Here is a 22,447-nt window from a genome sequence, read left to right as displayed (position 1 = left end):
CACACTGGATTCTGGACCTCTTGACAAGGAATTTGTTTTGTAAATTTCTGTACCCTTTAGTGTCATGCACAAAGATTTATTGTACATGATATCACTTGAACCAAAATTTTCCTTGGCTCAAGAACATATATATCTTCAATGAATATTTTTCAATGAGAATTTTAAATAGGTAATTTACTGCATTTTAAAAGAACTTAATAATCTACTAACCTCACAAAAATATTAAAAAACTTGTATATAATAAAGGATTCAGTGGCTCAGTTTATTATTTTCTCATCTAATGCTAATAATAATCTTCATTTTTTAAAGCAGAACACTAGTTTGGGAAGCTACATGAATAAAAACAAAGAAATCTGTCCTGTTGAAAATGTTTTCTATATAATATAACTTCCTACAATCCAAAAAGTAATTGAGCATGTCAGAACAGTTGATTGGAATTCTGTTTTTAAAATTTCTCTTTTAGTGCATTGCTAATTTAGAGCTCAGTAATTACCTCCCGATGCCTAAGTATTACCACTAAAGTATTTCTAAATGTACTAAAGTATCAATCCTCAATGAAATAATATGTATCAAAACCAAGCACAGCATGGAAAAACTCTACAGCATGTATTACCAAGGAAAGATGTGATGGTTGAATTATTACTTCCAATACATTTGCTGAATTGGAAAGTCATATGCAATGATTTAAGTGCTTGAAAAATTTCACTGGAAGCCAAAATCCCAGGTACCTCTGATTCATACTGATGCATTATCAATTTTGAAAATAACTTTAAGAAACATTCCTTTATCTACATACATATAGGTTGATTTTTTTTAAAGAGAGCAGAAGGGAGAAGGAGAGAGTGGGAGAAACACTGATGTGAGAGGGAACCATCAGTGGGCTGCCTCCTGCACATCCCCAACCAGGGATCTAGCCTGCAACCTGGGCATGTGCCCTGACTGGGAATCAAACTGGCAACCTTTCTGTGCACGGGATGATGCCCAACCAACTGAGCCACACCAGCCAGGGCTAGGTTAATTTATTAAAAAATTGGAAATATAAATTTCAAAGAATTGGAAATAGTTGGAAATTTCTTAAGCAACTTTGATAGTCAATAATAACTGTAATTATAAAATACACTGGTCGGTACATAAGCTATTTGGTGCTAATATAAAGACATGCAGAAAACAGCCCAAACCTGCAATTTACATGACTATGCTAGGAGAGCACAATTTATCTCCTAACAAATCAGTATGCTCCTAAGTGCCTTTTCTAACATCTCAATAAATGTGCTTGCCAAAAATTCAAGTATTTTACCTGTTGATAGTTCAAAAGAGTAATGAAAATAAAGCATGTGTTTGCTGATTTGGCACATTTTAAAATTTTCATTTATAGTAATAAGCTCTGGTTCTTTATATTAAGTTGTACAGAGGTTAAGAAGTTAGAAACATGGTAAAGACAATGCTTTTGAAATATTTAATTAGATAGAAGATCCTAATGTTCCTATTATACTAAAATTTTGCTTTTAAAAATCATTGCTAATTGTGTTGTCTTCTATTGAATCCTGTTTTGTTTTTTTAATTGTTATATAAGGTTTTTCTTTGTTTTTTGGTTGGGTGGGTGGAGGGTAATGATATTTGTTGTAACAAGATATAAAATGTAAATAACACTGCTCTCATCTTGCTACATTAAGTACTTCATTTATAAGAATTCCCCTCCCCCGATTCAGGTAAGGCAAAAATGTCCAACAAAATTCTCTAGCATCTTGTGGAACACCTATGATGGCTCACTTGAACTTGATCAAATTCTTCTTCCCCTTCCAAAGTGGTACTGGTTACACTCAACATGGTGGTATCACAGTTCATTCTTTTGGCTAATAAAACTGAAAATTCTTCAGTGGCAATTGTTCACAGTGTCTCTGTGGATATCAATGGATGTTAAATTTTTGAGGTCAGATCATCAATGACCCTCCTATCACTCTGCTAATGGTTTTGGGGATTTAGATGATTGGAAACCAACTCAGGAGCAGAGAAAGAAAAACAGATATTGACCTTCCTTGCTTTCCCCACTTCTGTTTACCTTGTAGGAGCTCGTACAACAATTGTCTCGGGTTCCAGGTTTTAGTAATGGCTCAGGCACAGCAGTATTGCTGATGACTGGCTGAACGGCCTGCAGTCTAGAGCTGGTCATTATGGACATGATACAGCTCATCATTTGTTCAACATGCCTTATACTGCAGCCCCCCATTGTCCATGAGGACACATTCCAAGACTGGAGTGGATGTCGGCAACTACAGATAGTGCCAATCTCTGCATATTATGTTTTTTCCTATGTATATACACTTATGATAAAGTTTATAATCCATTTATAAATTAGGCACAGTAAGAGATTAACAATATAACTAATAATAAAATAGAACAATTATAATAATATACTGTAGTAGTAAAAGTTATGTGAATATTCTCTCAAAATATCTTATTGTACTGTGCTCACCTTTTTACTTAAAGGAAGCACTTTATGGCTTCTCTCTGGCATACTCTTGTACTTTGAGGCCATTATGAAGTAAAATAAGGGCCACTTGAACAACAGTAATGTGACACCAGGATAGCTGACCTGAGACCTGCGATGGCTAAGTGACTAACAGGCAGGGAGCGGATACAGTGTGAGTATGCTCGACAAAGGGATGAGTCCCATCCTGTGCGCGAAGGGGCAGGACAGTGTGAAATGTCATCACGCACTCACACTGTGCACAGTTTAAAATTTCTAAATTGTTTATTTTTGGAATTTTCCATTTCACATTTTTGGACCACGGTTGGCTGTAGGTAACTGAAACCACAGAAAGCGAAATGGCGGGTAAGAGGGGACTGCCATACCAGCTCCCCTTCAGAGTCCCTGTTAAACAGGAACTGCAGATCTCTGGTGTATTCTGAAGTCTTCTTTAGCTATGCTGATACTTGTGATGAAAAATAGTTCCACATGATTTCTCAGCTTTAATTTCTTGCAATAAAATCTTATTTAGAAATAAAAGAAATGCATTGTGTCTACTAAACATCATAAATAGTTGGTTTTCCCTACCCTACGGTGTCAGTCTTTAAGAGAGAGAGATGAAATTATATCATCTTAGGGACCTACTACTGACAAATGCTAGACTTCATCCACTTGTGTTCAATTCCACAAGTCTATAAGAAATGCTATGTGATATCTTTATTGTTAATTTTATATGTGAAAATATAAAATCTAGTTTTGTGATTCTTTCTGGAAGGAAGGAATTGAATAGAAATATAATAATAAAGAACTAAATTGCAGAATACTTAGACACTCAGTCAATAGGTATCTCCTAAAGGTATCTAAACCATTTGTAAAATCTGACATTCAAATTAGTAAATCAAGCCTTTTGGGTTCCCTAAAACTGCAATTCACTGGGATGCATACTATTTTGGAATGTGCTGATATACTCCTTAAAACCAGTTAACTCTAGCCTTTAAAAGAGGCTTTCTAAATAGACAGTTTGCTTTAGAATCAATGTTATTAATCTACAGCATCTGAGGGGGAAAAATTTTCACAAAGAAAGTTTGTCTCTCACATACTAGAATCTGGGAGGTTAAAGGAAGTAGGGAGATGTGCCAAGAAAACAATAAGGGACATATGGGAATACCATTTTGTTTCTTTGAGTGAGTGCAAAAGAGCCAGGAAAACAGGAGCCCAGCATTAGCAGTTTCACTGAATGGTGGACCCCAGAGCATATGCACAGCTGCCAGCCCTTCTCCCTGAAGGATCGAGAAGGAAGGAGCTTGATGACAGCACTGGAAAACAGTTCTTAGGAAGCCTGGCATCTGTGGCCCATAATGCCGACAGCCTTGAGCTTGGCAAAGATGCGGCTACAGATACGGATAAACACATTCATGAAGAACCAGTCTCCTGGTGGAAGGGAGACAGGGCACTGGACGGTGCTTATATTACACATAATTTAAGCTGAGCCTTGAATGAAAATAACAACAATGGATTCACTATGAAGAAGTTTTTGTTGTGAGTGGGGCAGGGGGAAGATATCAGGATGTGGGTCTTGGTAAGGCAATAATAACCCACTGAAAGCAATTTGTTTAGTTTATCAACCAGTGGTTTCAGTTGACAAAATGCCCAACAATTTAATTCCCCTAACTTTTTGAAACATGACTGGTTTTTGGACCACAATGACCGAAAAAAATCAGGTATTTTTCATCACGTAAGAAAGAGCCTCAGTATGAAAACTTTCTGAACCAAGAAAGTAGGGCAAAGAATTTTTGCTTTTGCTTTTTTTCTTTAAGAACAAGAGAGGGAGAGAAACAAGATGGCAGCGTAGGTCACAGCTGCACCCACCGCCTCCCGCAACCACATCAAAATCACAACCAAACTACTGAACCACCTTCACTCAGTGCCTCCTGAGACCTGGCTGCACAGAAGCCCCACACCCAGGGACCTGAAGCAGCACCGAGACCGGGAGGAGGGGCGGAGACGCGGGCGGATCGGGGCTGAATCTCAGAGACGCAGCCGCGGGCCCACACCGGGTGCAGCCAGGTAAACCCGGGAGGGAATCTCAGCAGTGGAGGTTTTCTGGAGGAGTGAGGGGGCCCAGCCCCACAGCAGGCCCCCAGCCCAGGGCTCCAGGGCCCAGAAGAGACGTCCCCACAACTCCGGGCTGTAAAACCAGCGGGGACTGTCGCTGAGGGTCTCGGAGGCTGCGGGAGCCCCAGCAGCTCCTCTAAAGGGCCCGGCACGGACTCACTCGGACGCTCCCTCTGAGCCCAGCGCCGGGCAGCAGCCTGAAAGGACCCGGGACACTCGGGGGGGAACTAACCTGCCTGAGATCCGGGCGAGAGGCGGAGGGCGGCTTCCTCCCAGGCAGAAGGGCCGGCGGAGGCCATGGCTCCTTTGCGAGTCCGCCCCGCACACAGCCGGCAGGCAGGCGCCATATTTGAATCGCCAGCACCTGACTCGCACCGTTGGCCCCGCCCCTCCCCACCTGCAGCTCATCCAGGCCATTTCCAGGGGCTTTTCTATGCAAGTGGCCTCTCGAGTCTGATGCTTAGGACTTTCCTAAAATTTCTCAAACAAGCAGCAGCTGCCCCATATGGCTTGATAAGTGGCCCCAGGCCTGGCACTAGTGGCAGCTGCACTGGCTCATAGCTTGGCCTCTCCTGGACAACACCAAGTCCAGTACAAGTAGCAGCCAACTACGGTTTGCTGTGTAGCTCATGCTGGGTGGCCCTGAGGAAGGCACTGACACAGGCTGACTCTGCACCTCCCAGGAAGCCCCAGAGACAGTGCACCTGGTGGTCAGACTCAAACACACTGGATTACAACCCTACCACATCCATGAGTGACACACTCAAGGGGAGCACTTGGTGAACACCAAAGCCCCACTGAAGTAAATCCTGCTCCATAGGGGTGTCTCCAGCACAGCAGCTCTCTGGCTGTAGTTGCAGCTGGTCCTTACAGCCGATTGGCCGGGTGGCCAATTCCCCCCAGTGATGCCAACAGCAACCAAGGCTCAACTACAACAGGACAGTGCACACAGCCCACACAGGGGAGCACCTAGAAGGCCCAGCTGAGGTAACTGGGGAGGCTGAGCCACTGGACCCTACAGGAGATCTACTACACAAAGCCACTCTACACATTCCAGGAGACATAGCAGCTCTACCTAATACACAGAAACAAACACCTGGAAGCAGCCAAAATGCAGAGGCAAAGAAACATGCCACAAAGGAAAGAACAGAAGAAATCTCTAGAAAAGGAATTAAATGAAATAGATTCAAGCAAGCTAACAGATACAGAGTTCAGAATAATGGTTATAAGGATGCTCAAGGATATTAGTTAAGAGTACGATGAAAATAATTGAGAAAATCGATGACATAATAAAGTACCAATTTGAAAGGAAGGCTACACAAACTGAAATGAAGAATAATTTACAGGGAATCAACAGTAGAGGACACTGAGAATCAAATCAGCAATATGGAACATGAAGAAACAAAACACACCCAACCAGAAGAGCAAAAAGAAAAAAGAATCTAGAAATATGAAGATAGCATAAGGAGCTTCTGGGACAACTTTAAGAGGCCCAACATTTGTATTACTGGGGTGCCAGAAGGAGAGGAAAGAGAGCAAGAAATTGAAAACCTATTTGAAAAAATAATTACAGAAAACTTCCCCTACCTGGGGAAAGAAATAGACTTACAAGTCCAGGAAGCACAGAGGGTCCCAAACAAGAGGAACCCAAAAAGGCCCACAGCAAGACACATCATAATTAAAATGCCAAAGATTAAAGACAAAGAGAGAATCTTAAAAGCAGCAAGAAAAACGCAGTTAATTATATACAAGGGAGCACCCATATAATTGTCAGCTGATTTCTCAATAGAAACTTTGCAGGCCAGAAGGGAGTGGCAAGAAATATTCAAAGTGATGAAAAACATGGAACTAGAACCAAGATTACCCAGCAAAGCTTTCATTTAGAATTGAAGGTCAGATAAAGAGCTTCTCAGACAAGGAAAAGCTAAAGGAGTTCATCACCACCAAACCAGCACTACAGGAAAAGTTGAAGGGTCTTCTTTAACAAGAAGCTAATGAACAAAAGAATCTGATAAACTAAATAGATCCAGAAATATTGACACATGTAACAGACGATCATATTTCAGGGGAAAGAGGGAAGGGGGTGGAGGATGGGAAGAGATTAACCAAAGAAGTTATATGCATATATGCATAATCCATGGACACAGACAATGATGGGGTAAAGGCCTGGGAAGGGGGTGGGAATGAGGTGGAGGGCGTCAATTGGGGGGAGGGGGGGAAATGGGACACCTGTAATACTTTCAACAATAAAGAAAGAAAAAAAAAAGAACCAGAGAAAACAACATTTTTCAGACAGATGATCAGAGCCTTCTGTGAAGATAATAGCACAAAATAATAGCATGACATTATAATAATAGTAACTATAATAGTATAATATTATAATAATAGGAAGATAATAGTAATGACCAAGACCTGAGCACAGATGATGCTGAGGGGGAAAGACTATATCAATACATATCCCATGGTAAGATCACAGTTGTCATTACACTCACATCTTACTATAGCAGATTTGCATTCAATCAATAGTGGCTCCTTGGTATCTTTTGTTATATGCATTCATACAAATTAGTATATGAAATTTCAAAAATTTTTAGAGTAGCAATGTACATCTTATAACTATTACCAAAATACCTAGCTTTTATGTACTAAATTCTAACTTTGGCCACATCATTCTCACTCTAACTGTAAATTTTCTTCTTCCATTAAATCCTAATTCTCCATCACCATGTACTACAACCAGAATAGCTATCAACAATTACATTGGTCGATTCAGTCAAAAGTAGGCAACTGAATAAAAATGTCAACCAAAGGAATTAAATTATGTAGCATTATGTACATATTAGCATTATATAGAAAGAACAGCAAATCAATTGTCCAGACTTTTTTCATGGTGTGTGTGTGTGTGTGCACGTGTGTATGAAATTCACTGCCATATAAAATTACAAAGACGTAAAATATGTATGTTCTCCAGTGTATGATATGCACAATTTAGATAGTGGTATCATAAAGCAAAACTCTTGCCCTGACTGATGTGGTTCACCTGGTTGGGGTGTTGTCCAGTACACCAAAAGGTGGCAGGTTCAATTCTCAGTCAGGGCACATACCCAAGTTGTGGGTTCAATCCCTGCTGGTTGGGGCAAGTTCAGGAGGCAACTGATCAATGTTTCTCTCTCTCCATCTTTCTCTTTCTCCAAAACCAATAAAAACATTATACACACACACATACACACACATATTTAAAGCAAGACTTTTGCAGAGATTAAAAGAAAAAAGCAAGGAAACACCTGCATTATACATAAACCAGCAGGTATCAAATTTAATACTATCAAAGATAAGAAACAAATAAATTAGTTGGAAGATTTTTTTCCCCATTATATAATATTTGTTCTATACTTTAAACATAGAAAATATAGCAGTAGAACACCTTATAAGTAAATGTGAAATCTGAGAGCGGAATTTATTTCAGAAAGCATTCTCTCCAATCTAAGTTATTTTAAAAATATCATCAGGACTTTGACTAAAAGTGTAAAGTAGGTGTCAGGGACTGAGAAAAACTCAGCAAGGTTTAGAGAGAAAAGAGATGTCGACAGATTCTGAGGGCAGATGTGGCAATTTTTAGTCAGTATGAGCTAAACCACATACAAGTAATGAAATCTGGACAGTCCAAAGCCAAGAACCAGATGAAGAGGCTGGAATCAGCAGATCCAATTACCATGGAGCAGGCAGTTAAAACTACAAACTAGAAAGTGAAATATTAGCCATCAGAAAAGCAGGTGGGCAGAATAAAACCTAAGGGGAAGCAGACTGTACAGCAGGATCATCGCAGGCAGGCCAAGTAGGCTACAATAAGTTTTGATTTCCGAGCAAAAAAATCTGAGCAGTAGGTAGCCTCACCTTTTAATCTAAGAGCTGCAAAGTGTTTGTATATTTGTCATTTGTCTGAGGTGTAAGTAATTCCATAAATAGACTAATTTAAATGTTTTCATAAAAAAGTGGAGCACATGGTACAGAGGAGGTGAGAAGGTCAAGGATAATGCAGTTTCCCACAAGAGTAAAAATGTTTCTCCACTCACCTGATGCTTGGGGAGCTATTCACAGCAGATGTGCAGAGGATACATACACTTATGTACATATTTGTCCTTTCCTTCATTTCAGTTGAATAATCAAAGTAATGTCAATGTGCCCCTATTCTAATCACTGGCATTTGCTCCTTATGAATGAGTGCTAGAGATAAAATTTGAAACAGGAGAACTTCAACATCCTCTCAAAAATAGATTTGTTTTAGAAATCCACACTTAATTTAGAAGGAAAATGTGCATACAAAACTTCAGTTCTGCAATAGTAACAGTATTAAAAAAAATAAACCAAAAGAAGCATGTTTTTCTTTAAATCACTTAAGAGCTTTGGACATAAAGAAATTTTTTAAAGAATTCAACTAAAAAACACACACCAAAAAACCCTTCCTAGCCTTTACTGGTTTTTAAACACAATGTTTAGCACATAATCAAATATTACAAGACATGCAAAGAAGCAAAATAAGGAGAGGTATAATAACATAAAAAATAAGGTAATAGAAACCTACTTACAAGCGGCCCAGATATTACAATTATCAGATAAAGATTTTTAAATAATTATGACAGACATCTTAAGGAATCTGTAGGAAAAGATGGTGAAGAGAGAGATAAGGGTGAAGAGAGGAAGACTTTCAAAAGTGATCTGGAAGCTGTAAAAAAATAATTAATCAGGAATATTAAAAGTGAAGAGAACACTGTGTGAAATGAAAATTTATTTGAATGAAATTAATGGCAGCTTGGGTGCAAGAGAAGAAAAAAAAAAAATGAACTTGATTATAGGTCAAGAGAAATTATCCAAACAGAAGTACAGAGAAGAAGAAAAGAACGAATGTCAGTTGACACTGGGACAATGTGAAGTGATCCAATGAACATATAATTGGGCTCTAAGAAACAGAGGGTAGAGCGAATGGGGTAGAATAAAGTATTTTAAGAAATGTTAGGTAAAGGTTCTCCACATTTTATCGAAAACGACAAGCCACTGACCCAGGAAATTCGGTGAACTCCAAGCAGGGGGAAAACCACACCTAATCACAAAGTGACTAGAAAGACAAGGATTAAAAAAAAGTCTTAGAGACAGAGAGAGAAGAGATGCACTAAACTATTAAAAAAGGAGATGGATGATAAGAATGACAGCTGATTTCTCATCATTAAAAAAAAGGGGAAGAGATAACACTGGAAGGATATCTTTAAAGTTTGAAGTAATGGCCAACACAGAGTTCTATATCAAATGATAGTATCACTCAAAGACTAAAGGAAAAGAGAAACATTTTCTTATAAACAAAAGATGAATTTGTTGCCAGTAGAACTGCAGTACAAAGAATGTTGAAGGAAATTCTTCTGACTGAAAGGAAATGACACCAGATGGAAGCCTGGATCTGCCCCCACATAAATACAGAAGACTAGAAAGATTAAATACCTGGGCAAATATAAAAGACATTTTAGAAATTATCTTTAAATTTGTATACACATTTCTCTCTCTCTCTCTCTCTCTCTCTCTCTCACACACACACACACACACACACATAAATACACACAAACACTTTGAACTTGTTTCAAAACTTTCAACTATTCCAGTAAAGGTAATAATTTACAGTGGAGATCTATAATATGTGTGAAAGAAAGTGTATGATAACATTAATACAGAGAGTAGAAGGAGATAAAGAGAGTTACACTGTTATAAGTCTCCATAACTATATAATAAATATAAAATGATTCAAGTCATACAAAGTATATTTTATAACTGTATTTTATAACTGATTACAGAAAGATATCTGGAAAAATCCCCAAATAGACACTAAGTAACACACTTCTAAATAACTCAAGTGTCAAGAAGTCAAATGGGAAACTACCAAGTATTTTGAACATAATGAAAATAAAAATGTAACATGCGAGAATTTATAGGATACAACTAAAGGAGTATTTAGAAATTTATGATAATTAATCATTTTGCATACTAGAAATTTGCTTAGAAAGTAGATTTCAGGTGTACTTACCATTAAAAAAGGCAACTATTTGACTTATCTATTAATATAATGATATGTTTATTAGCTTGACTGTAATAACCATTTCACAATATATATGTCTATCAAATCATCAGAGGTTACATCTTAAATGCATATAATTTTTGTAAAAAATAATAAAGAAGCCCTGGCTAAGTGGCTCAGTTGATTGCAGCATCGTTCTGTACATCAAAAGTTTGCAGGTTCGATTCCCAGTCAGGGTACACACCCAGGTTGCAGGTTCAATCCCAGGTCAGGGCACATACAGGAGGCAACTGATAAATGTTTCTCTCCCACATCGATGTTTCTCTCACTCTCTCTCTAAAAATCATAAAAACATATCCTCGGGTGAGGATTAAAAAATTAAATAATAAATTCATAGCACTAAATGCTTCTATTGGTAAAGAAGAAAAGTCTCAAGTCTAAGACCTCAGCTTCCACCTTAAATAAACTAGAAAAAGCGCTGGCCAGTTTGCCTCAGTCGTTAGAGCACTGGCCCAAGGACTGAAGGGTCACAGGTTCAATTCCTGGTCAAGGACACGCACCTTGGTCACAGGCTCAATCAACCTGGCGCTGGTTGGGGCGGGTGTGGGAGGCAGTCACTTGATGTCTCTCTCCTCCCTCCCCTCTCCCTTCTACTCTCTCTAAAGTCAATAGAAAAAAATGTCCTCTGCTGAAGATTAAAAAAACAACCCTAGAAAGAAAGAGCAAATGAAAGCCAATGTAAATGAGAAAAAGAAATAATAATGATTAAAACAGAAAACAGAAACAAAAAGACTATTAATGAAACCAAAAGAAGATTATTCGAGATCAATAAAACTGCTAAACTTCTAGCCAGGCTGATCATAAAAAAAGAAAGACACAAATTACCAGTGTCGGGAATGAGAGAGAGGTAACAAAACTACAGATAAAGAGTATTTATTTTGCAGAATAGTTTGTTGTCCTTTTCTTATAAAGCTACATATCTACCTAACTTACAGTTTTTTATCTCCTAGTCATTCACCCATGAGAAATAAAAATGTACGTTGACAAACAGACTTGGAAAAGTATTCTCACGACAGCTCTATTCATAACAGTCCAAAACTTTGTTTCCAGTAGGCCAACAATTGCATAACATTAATAAAGTAGAATACTACTCAGCTATAAAAGTTGACAATTTAGGCCCGGCCGGGCGTGGCTCAGCTGCTGAGCATCAACCTATAATCCCGGAGACCGAAGTTCGATGATTCCCGGTCAGGGCACATGCCCGGGTTGCGGGCTCGATCCCCAGCAGGGGCGTGCAGGATGCAGCTGGTCAATGACTCTCTCATCACTGATGTTTCTATCTCTCTCCCCATCTCCCTTCCTCTCTCTGAAATCAATAAAGATATATTTAAAAAAAAAAAAAGTTGACAAGCTAAATGATACATGCCATCGCATGGATGTATCTCAAAAACATAAGTGAAAAAAAGCCACAAAGTAAGTCTACAAACCATGCTTTCAATATATATACAATGTTCTTTAACAGGAAAAATTAGGTGACTATGAAAAAAATCAGATCAGTGTTTGCCTGTGCTGGAGAGCAACTACTAAAGGATATGAAGGAACTTTCTGGGTGATTTAAATATTTTATAACTTACAGTGGGAGCCAGGTATAGAAAATGCATCATACCCTTGAAAATCTGTGCATTCTATTCAATGTACATTATATCTTGATTAAAGAATAAATCACATTATCAAGTTTTGAAAAGTCTCAAGTGATGACTAAGCAGCTTACAGCCATAAGCAATGAGAGTATCAAAAGAATGAATCTACACTGAATTTTGAGTAACTGCTTACAGTAAGCAGAATTCCCCTAAAAGATGTCCATGTCCCCAGAACTGGTGAATGCTACCTTACATGGCAAAAGAGACTGCAGATATGATTAAGATAAAGACCTTGAGACAGAAAGGGCATCCAGCTTTATACAGGTGTTTCCATTCAAACCATATGCATTCTAAAGGCTGAGAAACTTTCCTAGCTATGGTCAAAGAGAGATGCAATGACGGAAAAGGGTCAGAAAAAGGAGAGTTTCAGAAGGGTTCTCTGCCCTCTCGCTGGCTCTGTAACATAGGGGCCAAGTGCAAAGAATAGAGGGAGGTTCCTAGGAGCTGAGAGGAGCCCCCAGCGATGGCTAGCCGGAAAATGGAGACCTCAGCCCTACAACCACGCAGAAGTTAATTCTGCCTGTACCTGACTCAGCAAGGTAACTGTACAGGTCTCACCAGGGTAAAATCAAGGTGTCAGCAGGGCTGCAGCGAGACCTGCACAATTCTTCTGATCACCAGGACTGAAAAAAATAAATTTGTGTTGTCTTAAGTCATTAAATTTGTGGTAATTTGTTACAGAAGCAACAGAAAACTAATACACTGGTAAAATGGATGGGCTGAATTAGGAATGGTATAAAAAGGAAATAGTATTATTCCCACCCACCCCCAGCACTAACCTGTCTTTGGTCTTTATCTGATATATTCCACAGCTTTTCAGATGGCTTTCAGCTATAGGAACAGTCTCACACTTACATATTAAAATGTCAAATTCAGTCTATTTAAACTCTTTAGTGTCACATCTCATTTAAAGCTGTCCCTCACTGACCTGCTGACCCACAGAATTAGGGACCAGCAGTGGGGAGATGTGGTGCCTGTGTGTGCAGGGGAGAAAGCTATGGCACTGATAGTATGTTTTCCTTTCTTGCTCTACCACTTCATGCCTAGCTTATGGATGCTTCAGCTCTGGAGAGTAAGGTTAAAAAAATAAAGGCTTTGGATTAGCAGTGCAATCTGGAGATCTCTTTTGGTTCTTCAAGTGACCTCTGTCAGGCAAGGAACTCAAACATTGTCCCTCTTTCACTGGGAGCATTTACAGGTTCCTTGAGGACACTGTCAGTGACCTCCAGTCTGCAAACTTCATTGATTCGGACAATGCCCTTGTTGACGGACCTTGCAATCCCTGATCGGTTCTTTCACACATCTCCAGTCTCAGACTACTGGGGAATGGTGGAGGGAATGTTGTTTGCCTTGGAAGGTTGACTTCTTTGGTGAGATCCTTTAAAAATGATTCAAACCTGTCTCCTGTCCAAAGTGTCCACTGGCCCACAAGGGGAGAAAAAACCCTGGCCTCACCAGCACTCAGTTTCAGTGCCGTTGCTCACCCCCTTTCTGTTCAGCTGGCCCACAGGGCAATTACAGCCAGTTCTCCAGTTTGCATTTCCAGGGACAAGCTCAGGCACTCGTCTATCTTTACACAGCTCCTGAAGTCCTGATACACATGTCAGGCCCTCTAGTGAACTCCTTTATGCCCCATCCTGGTAGTAGTAGTCTAGAGCGATCCTACAAATGTCTATAACTCAACATACATCAAGCTAAGGGCTAAAAAGCCACTCCTCCCATTTGCAGGCATAAGTGATTTCCTTGGACACCCTCTCCACCTCCTATACATTTAGCTTAGATTGGGGAAAGCACAGGAACAGAAAAATAGCCAAAATACACAAGAATCTTCCATCAAGCACATAACTATTACCTAGCCTTCTGTTATATAAACTGGGTTAAGAAAGATAATCACAGGCTTATTTGACTATCTTTTAATGAATCCCTTCAAGTGGTGTCCACCAGACAATATTATCACCCATTTGTCCTCTGCTTGAAACCTTGATCAAAATTGGAGTCTACACAAATTTTCCACTCCATACCTTATTTTGTTGTACCATGTTAGGATAAACAGTATAACATTTTTAAGAAAGGCGAAATTGGTGACAAAATGAATCTGATATGACAATGCTGTATCATGTGTGTGTGCATCCCATTATCTGGCCATTGACTGTCTCTCTAACATCAACTCCCACTAGACCCTCTGCAGATGACTCAGATCCAGACACACAAGTCCTCTTGCAGATCCTTAAACATGTCAAGACTTACTCACTCCATCCTACAAGAGAGATTATGTATTTGCTTTTTCTCTTGTATGGAATATTCTTTCCCTACATGTCTACATGGTTCTTCCCTTATGTCATTCAGCTTAGATCCCTCCCTATCATCAAGGTCTTCCAGACAACCTAGTCCTCTCGCTAAGTCTCCCTCTAATTCTTTCATGCTTCCTTTTTTATCCACAGCATGTCTTTTGACCTGGACTTGTCATTGGCTTACTGTTTACCTATTCACCCTTCTCCATGAGAGCACCTAGTTACCACGTCTTGGGGTTTTCAGTATTTATAGTACTTCCTGGCATATAATAGGAACTTAATACATATTTGCTTCTTAAATGAATAATTAATGATCAAAACCAGCAAGGTTGTTTCTTTTTTTAAATCAGCCAGGTTAATGTAAGTCTGAGACAAGTGACTTATCACAAAGTATCAACACAGGTTTGCATTACATTTTAGTTTTGCTTATATATACTTTAAATAACCTTGAATCAGTAAAATCCACCATTAGAAACATGCTAAGAAAAATATAGACTATCAAAGCCAGAAAGAGGACATTAAAAGCAATCAGAGAGGGGAAAAAACACAGTATCTATAAGAAATTATACTTATATTGGCAAATGGTATTTTCTTTGTCAAAACTGGAAGCCAGAGAAGCACTGAAGATCTTCAAAGTTCTGAGAGAAACTGTCAACCCTGAACTGTGTACTTAACGCAACTATCTTTCAAAAATGAGGGCAAAAGGATATCACAGCTAAACAAAAACTGAGACACCATCACTAAAGAAACTTCTAAAAAATGTACTGGAAGAAAGAAAACAATCCCAGAATGGAAGTTTCAGATACAAAGATAAACGGCGAGTAAGGAAAATGATAAATACGGGGGTCAGTGTAAAGAAACAGTGATGGTTTAAAACAGTATCATAATAATGTCTCATTAGTGATTTTATTTTTAAAAATATATGAAACTAAAACACTGAATCATAATAGCATATCATTTGGAACAGGATAATTGCCTTTAAAACATTCTGAATTTCTGGTGTTGCTAGTGAGATTAGCGGTAACATACAACGAGAAGAAAAATTTCAGTTGAAAACAAAGCAAGTGGTGAGTGAAAGAAAGAAGAAACATAAATAGTGGGATGAGATGAAAAAAGAAATATGATGATAGAAACACAACTGTGTATACTACCAATCATAACAAACAGAAGTGAACTGAACTCCTCAGTTTAAATACAGTCAAATTAGAGAAGAAAATGCAGGCATGAGCTATTGATAAGAGATACATGTAATACATAGCAAAGAGAAAGTATGCAAGTAAAGGGACGGTAAACAAACTAGGCAAATGCTAGAAAAGAAAAGAAGTCTGGTAATGCTATACAAAGAGCATGACGTGAGGTAATTATTAAACATTAAAAGGTTTAAGAAGAATATAACTTAATTGATCTGTATCTGACAACAGATGTTCATTAAAACATGGCATTTTACACCCACAAGATTGGCAAACATTTTAAAATCTAAAAATGGTAAATATAGGCAAGAACGAAGAGCACTAGGAATTTCTACGTGCTGCTTGCGGGCTATAAAATCGGCACAAAGACTTGGGTATTTTTTTCTCTGTATCTTTTTCCTGTTTTGGTTCCTCGATTCTTCCATTACTGCTTTCTTTTAAGTGAAGTAGGTATTCTCCAGTATACCATTTTAATTCCCCTGACATTGCCTTTAATATGTATTTTTAGTTATTTTCTTTTTGGTTGCTCAGTGGATTATAATTAACACCTTACCTTTTATCAGCCTAGTTCACACATGAACCAAATTTCAATAGTATCCAAAAACTTTGTTTTGCTGTTAGATAGCTCCATTCCTAATGCCCTTCTTTGTGCTGATATTGTCCTGAATATTACATCTTTATTCACTGTGTACCCATCAACACAGATTTATGGTTATCATTTTATGCATTTATGTTTTAATCTGAGATGAGAAAAGGAGTTACAAACAAAAATACAATTATACTATCATTTATATTTATTTATTGGTGCTCTTCACTTTTTTCATGTGGATTCATATGTTTCTTTGCATGTCTCATAATTTTATGTTGAAAACTGGGCACTTTAAACAACACAATATGGCAATTTGCAAATCAGATTTTCACCCCTCCCCAGGGTTGGCTGTTGTTTGGTTTGGTTACTGGCTTTTCTGAACTGATTCTATAAAGTCTGCATTGCATGTTGAGTGTGGTACAGAGGAGTCCTTTGCTTGGTTAATTCAGTGGTAAGTTAGTGATTGGACAGAGATTTCCTCAAATGCCTGGAACCAACAGTCTCTAGCCTTTTTCAAGGCTAGAGGAGATGAGAGGAGAGACAGACAGGGAAAGAGGAACACTGATGTGAGAGTGAAACATCAATCAGTTGCCTCCCACATACGTCCCTACTAGGGATCGAATGCGAAACCTGGGTATGTGCCCTGACCAGGAGTCAAACCTGCAACCTCTTGGTGTACAGGATGACACTCCAACCAAGTGAGCCACACTGGCGAGGGCTGAACCATTTATAATTTAAAAAATGCTCATCTTTTAGAGATATTTCTATTTCTATACATACTTTTAAAAATATCCTATAGAATAATAAAACAATTTTGATCCATTCCAGCATTTTCAGAATATTTGTGTTCCTTAGTATTATAATCTGAGAAACAGCCAATTTGGGTATGTGTAGAGTTGAGAAATTTCCACTTGTGTGGGTTTTCTTTTTTAAATATCTTGTTAAAAACCCAGAAAAGTTGAAAGCCTCCATCATTTTCATTTCACTGAGCATGCCCATTCTGTACCAAAAAATACACCAACTTACTGTCATAGTTTGCTGCACACAGTCTATTTAAGCATCAGCATGAGACCCACTCCCGATGCCTGGCTCATTCTATTGTTGCAGCCCATCAGTACCCCCAGGTGAAGAAAGGTCAAAAGTTAGGGCAGTGATCATGACAAGTTCAGCATTAAGCAAAAATTGCAGGTAATCAAATTTGTATTTGGCATTTTCCCTTTTCGTACACATTTCTTGTCTCCTGGGTCCCCATCTTCTATGAGTCCAATGACCTCCTCCCAGCTTTCTCTCACCCCTGAGCTCAGCATTCCATCCAGGTCCATCCTATTAGAAATAAGGCTCTTAATTCTATATTTTCTAAGCAAAATTAGTGCAGTCTAACAAAATGCAGTATTATGTTCATTATGTGATTGATTTTCTGCGAGAATGTGGTAATGCATGTGAAAACTGAACGTAGATGCAGAAAACAAAAAATGAAACCAAAAGTTTTCTCTCTTTTGTATCTCTTATCAGCAGATAACTTACCAATGTCCTCAAATAAGCTTCTCTATCTCTGTCCTAGATCTGAATGAAACAAATACACAGCCAAGAGTGTTATTGCTCCTGGCCGGCAGGTCATGTTGGAGCTTGGGACAGGCAGACACTAAGTCACATGCTTGGTTAGCTAGAGGTCCCTAAACGCACTTCAGTTCTTCACTGTGGCCGCAAATCATTTGTAACCACTACCTTCCCAAATGGCATTCCCATGGTCTCCCCAAATTATTAGCAACTAATGGGTTCAGTCTCTTGGCCTGTCAGCACTGGTGCCTTTGTTACGATCCTGCCTGCCTTGGACTTTTACTTTGGGTTTAACAACCAGAAAGATAAACCAGCTGCAAAATCCAGTATACTCACCAAAGTACATTAGAATTAGTTTTCAAGGATCTACTACTTGCCATGCCATAGTGAGTATAACTGAAAATCAGGCCCACTTTTAATTTGCAAACAGCTCAAAATGTCGGCACCACACACTACTTTCAACATTAACAATTCCACTCTGCTGATCCTGCACAAGAACGGGGCTCAGAGAAGTTAAGTGATTTGCCCCAAAGGACACAGCATTTAAGTGGCCAGGTCTGGACTAAGATTTCTTGATTCTTAGTCTGGTTCCTTTTTCCCATTCTTCTCTTCTCTTTCTTAACCATACCTACTGATTTCCCAACCAAGAGGATGGGGAGGGGGGAAGCATTTGTATGGATCCTTGTTCTGAACATAAATAGTCAATGTTAGTACAGCTGGTGGTCAGCATGTCCACACTATATGTTGTTGACACTTTGTTTGCAGTTGGCTATTTTAAATGACTACTTCCTATAAAGTAGAATTAGGTTTTTGTTCAACAGTCTTCATACATAGACTTGGCAATTCTGCCTTCTGTGAGGCTAAGGATGATTTTAAGTGGAACATGTAGGCATTCTACTTCTAAATTACTGATTAAACTTCCACAAAATCAAAACAATTAGAAATTGTGAATGCTAACGTAATCATTTTTCTTTGCTATGAAGTGGATCAACGCCAGCACAATCATTTAAAAACTAATACTGTGGCCTGGATATTGTCTGTCATTTGAATCCTTTTGAAAATAAGACCCTCAAACGTTATTCTTTTAAAAAGTCAATTTACTCCAGTGCTACAAGAAACATGCTCCAAGACAAAGAATTATGGCTGAAGTGCTACTGGGAGATGGCCACAACCTCTCCATAGGCTGGGTCTCTTCTCTACTTTCAATACCTCATTAACAAGGGCAAAGACTGAGTAGTAAGCACCTCATTAATGGCGCCACAAATACTCTGTGATGTATAATTAAGGTCCTGATGCTAATCACGTCAACTACACAGAAGGCATGTGCATGTATGTGTGTATATACACACACCCATCCCGCCTTATCAAAATTATATTTCTGTAGATTCTGACTTCTTAAAGAGTTAGAGCAAAGACTTCTGGGAGATATAATTCATTATATACATTCCTAAACTTAATTTTTAATCACAAGTGCAACAAATAGAAACAGAATAATAATTCATTAGACAAAGAAAAACAACCCTCGGTGAACACACAATACAATATACAGATGATGTGTTATAGAACTGTTCACCTGAAACCTATTTAATTTTATTAACCAATGTCACCTCAATAAATTCAATTAAAAAAAAGAAAAATAATCCTAATTAGACTTTTAGATTAACAAAATTCACAGTGCCTATGTTGTTGATCACAATATATTTCCCTTAAGCTCCACAACTGCTCAAAATATCAAGTCATTCACCACCCAGATTTCATTAAGTGTGTAAACTAGTTCATTGAAGGGCCACGTTAGCACCAACCAAGTTTACTGGGCAACTGCATTCAAGATGCACAGCATACCTTTAAATCGCACTGTTAAAATACCAAATAAAATGTCAACGTCTGTCAGGTCTCTGGCTTTTATAAATTGTTTAGACTGGGAAACATGGAGTTTGGGCTTCGTTCTTTTCATACGATGTAGAAAAGAAGAGACCGTAAAAAAGATCAGAACAATAAAGCCCAGCTCATTTTTGAAGTCCTGTCGTGGAAAAACATACTCTGGATCATTACCCTTCTAATCAACAATGTCCTTCTTCCTCCCAATCCTTCCCGTCTGGTATTTACCTTTCTCCTCCCTCCCCTCCTTCTCTCTGGGTGGTATTCTGAGCTTATACATAGTACTCAGTAATCATATTTTTTAAATCACTTCAAAAGAGAATCCCAGGAGGGCATGACAGATATGTATATACTGGGTATTTTTAACCTGGACCATAGCTTTACTCACCATTTCTATGCTCTTAAAAACACACCAGTGTGCCCTGACCGCAGAGTGTCCCTAAGGAGAGGAAGGCCCTTCCAGCAGGATCAGCTACTCCCTACCTCACACTAGTTATTATCACACCTCAGTGGCCATCTCCCTGCCCTCTTCCCTCTGCCCCTTTCTTTTTATTACCACACCATACTCCCCACAATTCCCAAACAACAACATCTCTGTTTCGGCTTCTTCTCTGGATTTCCCACACTTAATGCAACCCAGACCTCACCTTCAGCTCTCCTGAGGCCACTTTGGAAGCGAGCTCGATGACACAGCCAACAGCCATGCGTGCAGCACCGGACGAGTGCAGCTCATTCCAAATGGTGTCACTGTCCACCTGAGCAAACAGTCCGCAGAGCCCACAGAAGGAGAGAGGGAGACGGAGGAGAAGGCAGAGATGAAAGAGGGAGGAAGGGGGAGGGGAGTTGAGGAGAGGGGAAGAGAGAGAAAGCAAATTTGTGAGGAAGGGCTGGCACAGTAACAGCCTATGTACAATAACATTAGTCTTCCGTCTTGGCCAGCTGAAAGGGCCTTCTGGACACAGCTTTGCTTATATTTTTTCTCTGTACTGACTTCTCCAATGGAAACACATTCCTGCCATGCCTCACTGCCATTCCCTGTTTATTTCTCATTACAAACAGCATTACATAGGCTAGATCTGGCGTAGTTACAGGCCTGCGAGAAACCAGGCCCCAGAAGTAGAGAGAGTAAAAGCTAAGAGCACTTAGCTCTACATAAAAATCGGATTTGCAAGTGCTAGAGGGGGAAATTCAAATACCTTCCTGGCTGCAGGTTTACAAAGAGGCAAAGACAATGATTAGGCAGGTAGCAGGCTTCTCCAACTAAACGGAAGGAGTGTGGTCCTCACACTTTAAATATTCACAATATTCAACTGCAAGGAGAATTTGATTTTCAAAGTATAAGGTTGAAACCTATAACATTTAGTACAGTTTGGCAGTTGGTCTTAGTGCAAATAGTATTATTAAAATTGGAGAGGCCATTAAAATACATGGTAGCTTCTATTCTAGAGGACATTATTATCGAAACAAAGCATGAACTAATATTTTGGATTTACCTTTATAAAATGCTGTGCAATAAGAGAACATACATAACAAAGACAGGAAAAGTGTAATAGTAGTGGTTTATATTTATCATGTGTGTTACATATTTTATGTACAAATATTTCACAATATGAAAAATAACAGTATGAAATGGTAGATGTCTCTAATTTTAGGACACAAATTACTTGAAGACTACGTAATACAAAAAAATTTTTGTGACTCTGCAAATATTAAGATTTCTCGAATGGGTCAACGAAGGGAAATTCCACACAAAATGAAGAAGATATTTTTAAAGAATTAAAAAGACCTAATGATATAAGCAAATACAATAAATAACAATAACACATATTCACAATGCACTATGCAGTTTCCAAGGTATTTTCACGTCTTTTCTCATGAGAAACTTACCAACCTCAATTCTGTCAAGGAAAATGAATAAATAATAAATGAGAACAATAAATACCTAAATAGAAAATTAAGATCCTTTCAACAATAGCACAGTGGTGAAGACAAAAGTTTCTGGAATTAAACCATTTGGGTGAAATCATGGTGGACATAAACCTGAATGACATTGAGCAATTAATTAATGAGTGTCTCTGTACTCCCTTGCCTGTGAAATGGCAACTTTTTAAAATACCATCAGCATATGATTTTTGTGAGGATTAAATGGTAAGATGGGGTTGGAATTGAGGATTATACAAGCTTGGCCCAGAAGGGAGATTCAATCATCCAGAAGGAGGCGCAATTCTGGCAACAGGACAGAGTCTGGCGCTGAGAACCCCTAGCCCATGCTCCCAGAGACTCACATCTATTCTATGGGAGAAAGGGGTGAGGAGAAAGAGAAGGTTCACTAAGACTGAAATAGGCAATACATTTTAAAATCTGTAAAAAAAGAGATTGAAGTAGAACTTTTTGGTATCAACTTAAAAATTATAATTTTAAAAGAGGGAGAAAGGCATATTTTCTACCTCATGATGGGCCTCAGAGAATCCAGAGCAACTGGCCATGTGAAAACCCCATAATCAGCAGAGGCCAGCAGAACTCATCAATTTAAAAAGAAAAGAAAAAGAAAGGAAGGTGGCCCTGGATGGGTAGCTCAATTGGTTGGACCATCGTCCCAACA

The 22,447-nt window shown here is 38.8% G+C and overlaps 1 protein-coding gene across 1 annotated transcript in view; it reads right to left on the bottom strand.

Moving 5' to 3' along the window:
- The window catches only part of HDAC9 (histone deacetylase 9), a 696,981-nt gene that overhangs the window by 116,474 nt on the left and 558,060 nt on the right, over positions 1–22,447 (bottom strand). The window contains exon 18 of the mRNA XM_081146569.1: positions 20,493–20,600. Within this exon, the coding sequence (XP_081002695.1) occupies positions 20,493–20,600 (108 nt within the window). The remainder of the gene's footprint in view (positions 1–20,492; positions 20,601–22,447) is intronic.

This window comes from Miniopterus schreibersii (genome assembly GCF_964146895.1).
Source record: "Miniopterus schreibersii genome assembly, chromosome: 9".
NCBI lineage: Eukaryota > Metazoa > Chordata > Mammalia > Chiroptera > Miniopteridae > Miniopterus > Miniopterus schreibersii.
The sequence above is the reverse complement of the archived record's forward strand: the minus strand, read 5'-3'. Positions and strand labels throughout refer to the sequence as shown.